Below are 10,594 nucleotides of genomic sequence, written 5' to 3'. Positions count from 1 at the left end.
ATTACCATTTAGTAAAAAAACAAGTTTATTTAAAAATATTTTCAACTACTTTTCATTCAACTACTAATATTCACATAGAGACTGGGATTAATTTAAGCCCTCTTATTAATAAAAATATGAACACCACCCTTACGCTAATCCATTTATTGGTTAAAATAACCAAACAGACATAATTTTTGACTGACAAGAGCTGACAAGAATATTTTTTGCTTTGATGAAATTGTCATGGGAATCTAAAGTAGAACAGCTGTTTCTCAAGCGACATTTTACAATATGGCGGTATTTTGATTTTGGCCACGCGCACCATAAAAACTTTGTAATGCTGTATTATTTTGATGCTGCAATAAGCGACACTACGATGTAACGGAGCGCGTTGTTCCACTGCAGCGTAGTGTCGCCCAGTGCAGTCTCGCCTTAAGGGTCTGATTACACCGAGTACATAGCAAACAGACAATTTATATGACCGAGAGCACTTTCTCTTTTTTTTAATGAAATAACTTAACATATTGGGGGCAAACGAGCAAACGGGTCACCTGATGGAAAGCCACTTCCGTCGCCCATGGACACTCGCAGCATCAGAAGAAGTGTCGCCGACTGAGTCGCGGAAGCCATGTCGCAGTTACTGGTCACACTCGGTCCAGCGTGTCGAGGGAATCTTTGCCGCGGCGAGCCCCACATATAAAAGGGGCGTTGCCGGCCTTTTAAGAGGGAATAGGGTAATAGGGGAGGGTAGGGATGGGAAGGGAAGGGAATAGGGGAGGGTAGGGAATGGAATAAGGGAGGGTAGGGAAGGGAATAGGGTAGGGGATTGGGCCGCCGGTAAACTCACTCACTCGGCGAAACACAGCGCAAGCGCTGTTTCACGCTGGTTTTCTGTGAGAACGTGGTATTTCTCCGGTCGAGCCGGCCCATTCGTGCCGAAGCATGGCTCTCCTACGTCTCTCTACTGCACTCGGTATGTGTAATCAATGCCCAAACATGTTTTTTTTTATAATTCAGTGTCTATCTTTACCCAGTCCTCTTTTTAATATATATTTATTTTTCATCAGCCTCTCTAGTCTAGTCCTCTTTCCTTCTATACTTCCTGTAGACTTCCCTCAGGTATCTCAGGGATTCTGAGGGCCAGAGAGGGATGGTGGAGAACTCCTCGTCTATGAAGAGGGATTGTGGTTGTGAAGTGGTTGCAGGTAACCACTTCACTGGCACCAGCTCTGTTGGTTGCGGCGTTGGGTCCCTGTAAAAAAAAGATGATTATTATCAAAACCGGTCGAAAAGTCATATTAATTAGTAAATATTGGATTAACATGCAGGGCAGGCTGAGCCAAAATATAATGCAGACGCCAAAGAAACATAATATTATGTGATGAGTGCAGATTGTGTTATTTTAAATCTGTGAAAGATGAGCAGTAATACAAAATTCTTCTACAAGAGGGGTGGATTTATCTATTTATTACATAGAGGCTAAAGCAATAATTTGAAGACACAATTTTTCCTCAATTATTATGGAAAAATACATTATAATTATTTTATATTTAGCGTTGGAACAAGGATAAACAAAATTGAAAATATAAATATGGTATTTATTATATTTATTTCACAATTAAAGTAAAGGAAAAAAATATTTCAAAATATTGTTTTTGTCGGCACGTGGCAACACTGAACCGGCCTTCGAAGTAATCAACTGGCCAATTCAGATGATGCTGCATGTTGTCATGCTACGTTATAAATTAGATACTCCTCTGAGTATCTACTCTACTGTTCGTCATAATATGACACAATCCACGAAACATAAAAAAGCGGCCAAGTGCGAGTTGGACTCGCCCATGAAGGGTTCCGCAGCAGTAATAAGGTTTATTTTAATGAAATTAAAAGGTTTTTGGTTTATTTTTATATTTCAGTTGATTTAATGAAAATTAATTAAGATCTCGTTCAAACCAATTTTCGTTGGTAGTTTTTATAGTAATGTACATCATATATTATTTTTAGACTTATCATGCCCCTACTTTAGAAGTTAGAGGGGGGAGACACACATTTTACCACTTTGGAAGAGTCTCTCTCGCAAACTATTCAGGTTAGAAAAAAATGACATGAGAAACCTCAATATGAATTTTGAAGACCTATCCATAAATACCCCACACGTATAGGTTAGATGAAATTTTTTTTTTTTTGTTTCAGTTGTACCTATGGGGACCCCTAAAATTTTTAATATTTTTTTCATTTTTGTATCAAAATCTTAATGCGGTTTACAGACTACATCTACTTACCAATTTTCAATAGTGTAGCTCTTATAGTTTCGGAGGAAAGTGGCTGTGACATACGGACGGACAGACAGACAGACAGACAGACAGACAGACATGACGAATCTATAAGGGTTCCGTTTTTTGCCATTTGGCTACGGAACCCTAAAAAGACAAAAAAAACTATGGTCGAATTATTGTGCGCAACAACGATAACGTCTGTGTAAAAACATTTTAACATTGATATAAAAACTCATTTAAATAAATTCAATTGAATGCTATGAGTATACGACCGCTCCTCTTGGAGTTACTTTACTCGACAGTGTTTTGTTGGGTGAAATAACTCTATATTATGTGGCGCTCCATTTCTGATAATACAATATCGAAAGATGAATATAAAACGCAATACAAACCCATATTTTGCAAAGTTGGTCCACAACGTTGTCAGTCTGTCTATTGCTTTATGCTCCAAGAACGCTGGGATCAACTGTTGGCTGAACAGATAGAACAAGTCGTCAGCGTGCGTCGCATTGGGCACTTGAGATAACTGCCTCTCCAGTGACAGTTTAGGAATATTCCTATATCCATCGTAGTTGAAAACATAACTGAACACCGGCTGGTCATTCGTCTTCATGTAAAGCTCCGTTTCCTCTAAAATCGGATGTGTTAAATACACCTCCCCGTGAAATTTGGCTAAGTTTGACAAATTTTTGTTCGTTTTGTCACCATCTAGGTACAGTTTCTCTAACTTCTCTCCCATTTTTTTCAGCTCCGCTTTGGAGGGTATCCTGTAGCTCTTAGGGATTGACTTCTCGAAGTTAATATAGGGTATAGTCGTGTCGTTCTCCATGCCCATAAAGAGCAGACCTTCTGCTCCATTGTATCCCAGCATTATGGGAACCTTATTGTAGTTGCCCTTTGATAGTAAATTGTATGGAGTCTCTGTGATGAAGGCTTCGACTCCATCTATCTCTTCTTCAACGCAAGGACTGTAAAGAAGCTCGGATATTATAGTATTATTTTCCCTTCTAGGTACTCTGGTTACAATCAATTCGATATCAGTCTTACTCATCAGAATATTGTAGATGTCCGTCACATTTTTGGCGTCGTAGCCCATAGTTTTGGTCATTAGGCTGGCCATCCAGACGGGCTTGAATTGCAGCGCCCAGGATGAAAGGGAAGATCCGCTCTGCATGATCGCTTTGTGGAAGAGTCCTTTTGATCTCGGAGACAGGACGTGAAAAGACACAGACACGGACCCAGCGCTCTCCCCAAATATGGTCACGTTGTCTGGATCCCCTCCGAATACTTTAATGTTCCTTTGGATCCATTTCAAAGCAGCCAACTGGTCTTTGAGCCCGGCGTTTCCTGGCGCCTCCTTGATCTTCAAGCAAGCAAAGCCTTGAATGTTCAGTCTATAGTTCACAGTGACGAGTATCACATCTTTGGCTACTAAATAGTTCGGACCATAAAGCAGGTTCGAGGCTGATCCGGTGAAGAAGCCTCCCCCGTGGAAGAAGACCATGACGGGCTTGGGTTTGTTGGCGACCTGGTTGGGCGTGTAAATGTTCAAGGTCAGACACTCCCGTCGGCCGATCATGAAGGTCTTGCCGATCCTCTGCAGGCATCGCACGTTCTCTTCCACAGCATCGAACACGCCAACCCATGTTGGCTCAGCCGCGGGTCCCTGAAAAACGAAAATATAACTATGTAATGACAATTCATAAGATGCTAATTGGTTTGTGTTATTTTGCTTTCAACATCATCATCGTCATTACCTTCCTTTTAAACGTTTTATATTTTGAAATACTACTGAAACACAATATTATTAGAAATCAAAATATTTAATACTATACGTATATAGGTGTAAGAAAACAAATTGTAGTACTTTAGGGTGGGTATATGTAGAGACACATACATTACACAACCTATAAGAGTATAATAGAGTTTGTATGGGCAAGCGACCCAGCGTCATAAATTTTCCTATACAAAAGCTTAAAAAAGTTACTCTTTCATCGCTGCTACTTCCACAGTGAACTCTATACGGGGTCTCAAACACATCCTAAAGTAATAGCAGTTAGTTTGTTACGCCTATGGTTTTTCACAGTAATGCTAAGTACTCACATACGGTTTTGCTCGATCGAGCAATAACGTCGAGCAAAACCCGCGGCTCGGGCTTTTGTCCACACATTCAGCATTGCTCGATAGTTTTATTCTAAATCGATATATTTAGTCATCAAGCCGGCTCGATGTGAGCCTTCGAGCAGCTCGGTGTGAGCCTTCGAGCTGTCAGTTTTGCGGTCCACACAGTAATTATTACTCGATATGACGTTTTGCCGAGCGAGTGAGTTCTTGAGGAGAAACTCAAGGAGGGAGGCCCAATCCCCTACCCTATTCCATTCCCTACCCTCCCCTAAACCATTCGCTTCCCATCCCTACCCTCCCCTATTACCCTATTCCCTCTTAAAAGGCCGACAACGCACGAAGGAAGTTACTTTCCATCAGGTGACCCGTTTGCTCGTTTGCCCCCTTATTTAAAAATAAAAAAATATTTGGAGTAAAACTATCGAGCAAAACCGCATGTGAGTACTTAGCATAACTGCATAACGAGTCTTTTGGTTTATGTTGAGTCATGCTGATATAATGTCATACTGATATCATCAGATGGACGAATGGCGGTCTAAAGTCCACGTTAGAACAGGATCAAAGATTATTGCTATTATAAAATCGCCATTATTTTGGGTTATTGATATGTGCTGGTTATAAGTTATTACGTGTACAAAATTTATTAAAGATTGGTACAAAATTAATTTGCAGTAATAGCTTTCTTTTGATATAATATATAGCCCCGCGGTGTTACTTGCAAAAATTTGCCAAATTTTATATAAATCGCTCCGGCCGTTTAAGTGAAAAGAAGTAACAAACATACACATTACACATACACAGTACACACTCACACAACCTTTCGCCTTTATCCTCGTAATGTAACATGTTGGCCCGCAGATTTGCACGATGAAAGAAGTTAAACACTCTCTTCAGAGGTTTTTGTCAATCTATGTATACGTGCAGTCTGTGGGTTGACTACACGCAGCGGGCTTACAATGCTCTCCGAGTCCAATATAATAATGCACTAAGAGTGATGTTGGGGCTCATCTGATCAAACTCACACTGATAGCTTTCAAGCCGTCATACGTAAGCGAGTAACTTCTTTGATGAGCAGAGTTCGCGCAAGCACCAATACCATTATTTTAAAGGTGATAAGTGAAAAAGTAGAGTGTCCAATATTGCGCCATTGGGTGCCCATTAATGTTTACGTGCCCACCTGCCCAGTGTTGCTGGTAGGCCACGTAGATATTTTAACTAATCTAAATGTATTTTATATAAAAGTTAAAATTAACCAAACATTCTTTAACTTTGGAACTATTTTTGTTTATCGTTATTTTGCATAAAATAGTATTTAAACAATATTATCTTCCTTAATTACGACAATAAACATGTCTAGTTAAAAACTTAGATAAAAATGCCATAAACACACATTACAAAACGAAATGAAATGAAAAATATTTATTTCTAAGTAGATTAGCAAAGTTAACACTTTTAGAACGTCGCGTCTACATGAGACCTACCACCGGTTCGGGATTAGTTCCTGGCGAGAAGAACCGGCGTATGAAACTCGCACGCGTAAAAAATCTTTTACCTAAAAGGTGGAAAATAACAATAATAGCTTAAGCTAAATTACACTAAGTATGAACCATTAATTATATTATAGAAGCGGCCTATGGTTTGTCAGCTTATTTTTCCCAAGGTGTGCTATCATTGAGAAAATCAGTTAGCACACAAACGTTCTTTAACAACTTTTTTGAATTTATTAATTGCAAGATTTTGGACGTTTTCTTTGGAAGATTTGTTTACTTTAAATAAAAAGATCTACTAGTCGTTAAATTTAAACAATGTTATCTTGTGTTTCAAACTTAAACATTTTTTTTTCTAAACTAATAACTAGATAATTATAGTAACTACTAACATATCTCTATGCTACTAACTACAGTAAGCAATAGAAACCTAGATGTAAAGATTCTGATGACAATGAAATGGTGTTGCTCTATGCATAAGTCGTTTTCTTGTTCTTGTCCTATCATTGCGATGAAAGAATTTAGGGTTTCGTACCCAAAGGGTAAAAAGTCTTAGTAATAACTAAGACTTTGATGTCTGTCCGTCTGTCTGTGTGTTTCCAGGCTGTATCTCAAGAACGGGTTTAGCTATTAGAGTTGAAATTTTCATAGAATATGTAATACATAATTATGTAATAATTATTATACTAAAAATATTTCAAGGGGGCAGAAAAACACATGTTTTGCCTATTTTTGCTCTCTTATTGGTACGGTATCGTTCGTGCGTGAGTCCCCTTCACACCTGGCTGATTTTTTTTTTCGTTTTGCACTTAGGCCAGTTCGGCCTTAGTGCAAAACGAATTCCATTCATTAGACAGTTAGTTTAGGATTTTGTACGTAAATCTCCTGAGTCCTGACTGCTGAGTATGTACAATCAACAATGTACATAATACATAATATGTCTGTAAACGTAATCTTTTCAACAACAACCTATAGTCAGACTATGGTGTGATATCACAAAGATAAGAAAGATACTATTGTCATAATAAAACAATTCTAATTCAATTTTTCTTCAATCTAAAATATAATAAAGTGTGCGATAACATAAAATATCTGTTGTGGAATATTCTTTTTTTTTTTGAGATAAGGGGGCAAACGAGCAAACGGGTCACCTGATGGAAAGCAACTTCCGTCGCCCATGGACACTCGCAGCATCAGAAGAGCTGCAGGTGCGTTGCCGGCCTTTTAAGAGGGAATAGGGGAATAGGGTAATAGGGAAGGGTAGGGATGGGAAGGGAAGGGAATAAGGGAGGGTAGGGAAGGGAATAGGGTAGGGGATTGGGCCTCCGGTAAACTCACTCACTCGGCGAAATACAGCGCAAGCGCTGTTTCACGCCGGTTTTCTGTGAGAACGTGGTATTTCTCCGGTCGAGCCGGCCCATTCGTGCCGAAGCATGGCTCTCCCACGTCTAAATTAATTAATGTTGTGGTTTTCACACCTTTTTTATTTTTCCAACAAATCGTGGGCATCTATCTGATCTTTGACACTACAATCGGATTGGTACATTCATACATAATTAACCAAAAACTACGTCAAACAATGAACCTGTCCTCACCTCAATATAAAGTGATAACTGTATCTTTATACATTCACAGTTATTTTACTTTTGACAGGACCCTTATGCTATCCACATTAGGATCTTCTTCTGTAAGTAGTAAGTAAGTATCCAAAATATTACAAAACATACCTTTATAGGTCTACCAGAATGTGATGGCAAATTGTGACGGCAGATTTTCAAAAAAATCATTGGATAAATTTTTATACGAATTGCATGTTTCACACATAGAATAAGCCGCTAAAGGAAAAAAAAGGATCAAAATGTTTTATTCCTATTACCCCGGTATTGCTAAAGTCAATTTATTTTCTCACTTTTGCCATCAGATTCTGGTAGACCTATTTTATGTAATCGTAACTTTTTGGTCGTAACATTTCTGAGGTCAAATTCAAACCAAAAGACAATTCACTAAATATCAAGTTACACCCATATACCTCCTAAAAGTTGATAAAACTAATCAGGATCAACCTACTATAATATTATAGTGTTCCTCCCCGGCTCCGAACGTGGTATATAGCCTATAGCACTCAGGGACATCTTAGCTATACAATGGTGAAAGAATTTTTGAAATCGGACCAGTTGTTTGTTTAGTCGTGATAATCTCAGGAAGTACCTGAGTATTAAACTAACTCTTCGGCTTTATAATATTATTATATTACTACATTTATCATCTTAATCTAAATGAAAGTGTAGTCAGCATAAAGACTGCAGTCATTACCTGAAATCTCAGCTCAGGGTGCGTCGCATAGGGCACGTTGAGGTACCGCACATGCGAGCCGTCGGGCACCACCTCCCCCCGCAGCACCCCCCCTGACACCCGCACCGCCGGCGACGGCTGCCGCGCCAGCCGCATTGCCCATAGCGACCACAGCACCAACCACTGACGCTTCATCACACATAACCACTAACCACTAGAGTTGGAACGTGAGTTTAAAGAGGGAGGCTCGCTAGAATTTGATCGTGAGATTAGTGCGTCTACTAGAATTTGATCGTGAGTTTAGTGAGTTCACTAGAATTTGATCGTAAGTTTCAGCACCCCTGCTCTAGAATTTTATCGTGAGTTTAGTAGTCCACTAGAATTTAATCGTGAGCTTAGTGAGCCCACTAGAATTTGATCGTGAGATTAGTAGTCCACTAGAATTTGATCGTGAGATTAGGAAAGTCACTAGAACTTGATCGTGAGCTTAATATTCAACTACAATTTTAACGTGAGCTTAGTATTAAACTAGACTTTGATCGTGAGATTAGTTAACGCCGCTCTAATTTGTGTCACTAGTCCTGTCACATATCAGCTGTTCATGACGTTAGGGAGTTAACACACTACACTAAATTCACTTAATTATTAGTAACTTTACTAAAATCACTACCTAATTATTTTGGCTTATTCACTAATATATTAAATTAGTCAGTCCACTAACTAGTCGAGCGTTATATCACTCCATCGTTCCCCGTGTATGCACACCGACTAGCGACTGTCGTAACTAAAGTGCTGTGAGGGTTACGTCACACTGGCGGCGCCGCTGCGGCATAATCGTCCTCAATATGAGTCAAGGCTACTGGCTACTTTGATCCTGATTCCTGCATTAAAATTTAAAGATTTGTTACGTAGTCGTGTTATTTTCCGCGGGTTCACCGGCTTGAAATAATATTCGTGGTATAGAATATATCTGATTTGTAAATTGATTTTTAACATGCTTCGGTTTGAAATTTATAAAAATGAGAGAAAGAGGAATTAAATTGTGAGGATAACAGGAATAAAAATGTCTAGTTGCTAACTAGGTACATCTGCCAGTCAATCGACCCAAACCTTTAATATTTCAATTGTGGTGCAAATAATAATTAAGGGTGATATATTACTCTTTAAAGGTAGAGTCTAACTGCCGCACTCAGAGTAGAACATTAATTACTTAAATGCAATTAATTCAAAATTTTGACATAAGCCCCATACAGTATCTGTCAAACTCTTCATTAAATTGAAGGTTAATCGTAATTAAATGTCTTTGACTACGGCGGTAAGACTCGTCAGATGTTTCCAGCGGCTTTTATTAATAAGTTTAAAAAAAATATATATTTCCGTATCTATCTTCGACTGTACACGTATTGTAATATACAGTGAGCGTTATCGCAGCGTTATCGTGGGAGTCTGGCGCGACCTTTAGACTTCGTAATCAATGAAGTTACGTCAGTGAAGGCCGAGTCGATACGTTAAATAAATCATTTCCTCATTGTCATCTTTTTTTTAAGTTTTATATAAAAAAAATTGAAGCGTGGTATCTATATTATCACAAAATTATACTTACGGCCCCTTTAAACGACATTCAATGCTTATTTAATTTAAGTCGTAAACTTCATACATTTTCTGTCAAACTCTTGATTGAACTAAAGTTAAGTATTATTAAATGTTTCTGGGGCCCCATTTTTAGCAGTTAAAAATGGCCTCAATAATAAAATCTATAGTAGTATCAATTTGCGTTCTACTTTATAATAAACTAGCTGTCCCGGTGAACTTCGTGTCACTTCAAAACCTTCCCTGGACTTCTACGAATATTTTAAGACTAAAATTAGCCCAACCCGTTCAGCCGTTTTCGAGTTTTAGCGTTACTAACATAATTGAAAATCCATTTTTATATATTTGACTTTTAAGTATTATCACAAATCTTTTGTATGGGAGTATAGAAAAGTGTTGTTTTTAGACTTTTTCAGGATTTTTTTTTTTTTAATTTTCTCTCCATAAGAACCATCCTCGTACTTCAAGGAATATTTTAAAAAAAGAATTAGCGAAATCGGTCCAACCGTTCTCGAGTTTTGCGCTTAGCAACACATTCAGCGACTCATTTTTATATTATAGATCATTGCTAAGTATAGTATAACCTATAGTAATATAAAGTTTATATTACTATAGATTTGACGCAAACTAGCTACAAATTTCGTCGCTTGTTTGCGATGATACGAAAAAAAGATTAAAGACAGGTTTATGTATAAATGAATCATTTTGGATGAGTTTTTCGACCTCTTCTGTATATTGTAGTTAGAAGTCAATGACCTCTTATATATAACAATGAAACTATATTATTAATTAAAGTCAAGGTCATATTATGTTATACAATATTTACTCTGATAACACACACAC

General features: G+C 38.1%; 1 protein-coding gene across 1 annotated transcript; it reads right to left on the bottom strand.

Moving 5' to 3' along the window:
* Window positions 1–897: 897 nt before the first annotated feature.
* LOC121736941 (esterase FE4-like) lies at window positions 898–8,911 on the bottom strand. Its single transcript, XM_042128414.1, has 4 exons — window positions 8,696–8,911; window positions 8,183–8,635; window positions 2,651–3,924; window positions 898–1,234 (listed from the first exon to the last, which is right to left on the bottom strand). Exons 2-4 carry the CDS (start codon window positions 8,354–8,356, stop codon window positions 1,060–1,062), a joined length of 1,623 nt encoding a protein of 540 aa, XP_041984348.1. The 5' UTR covers window positions 8,357–8,635; window positions 8,696–8,911; the 3' UTR covers window positions 898–1,059.
* Between the last annotated feature and the right edge of the window lie 1,683 nt (window positions 8,912–10,594).

The sequence above is a fragment of the Aricia agestis genome, chromosome 20, assembly GCF_905147365.1.
Source record: "Aricia agestis chromosome 20, ilAriAges1.1, whole genome shotgun sequence".
In the NCBI taxonomy this organism is placed as follows: Eukaryota; Metazoa; Arthropoda; class Insecta; order Lepidoptera; family Lycaenidae; genus Aricia; species Aricia agestis.
The sequence above is the reverse complement of the archived record's forward strand: the minus strand, read 5'-3'. Positions and strand labels throughout refer to the sequence as shown.

Coding starts and splice junctions, on each gene's coding strand:
- LOC121736941 (XM_042128414.1), bottom strand. CDS start 8,356: ATGAAGCGTCAGTGGTTGGTGCTGTGGTCGCTATGGGCAATGCGGCTG. Junction 3,925..8,182: donor ACCCTGAGCTGAGATTTCAG/GTAATGACTGCA, acceptor TTCGTTTTTCAG/GGACCCGCGGCTGAGCCAAC. Junction 1,235..2,650: donor ACCAACTTTGCAAAATATGG/GTTTGTATTGCG, acceptor TTTTTTTTACAG/GGACCCAACGCCGCAACCAA.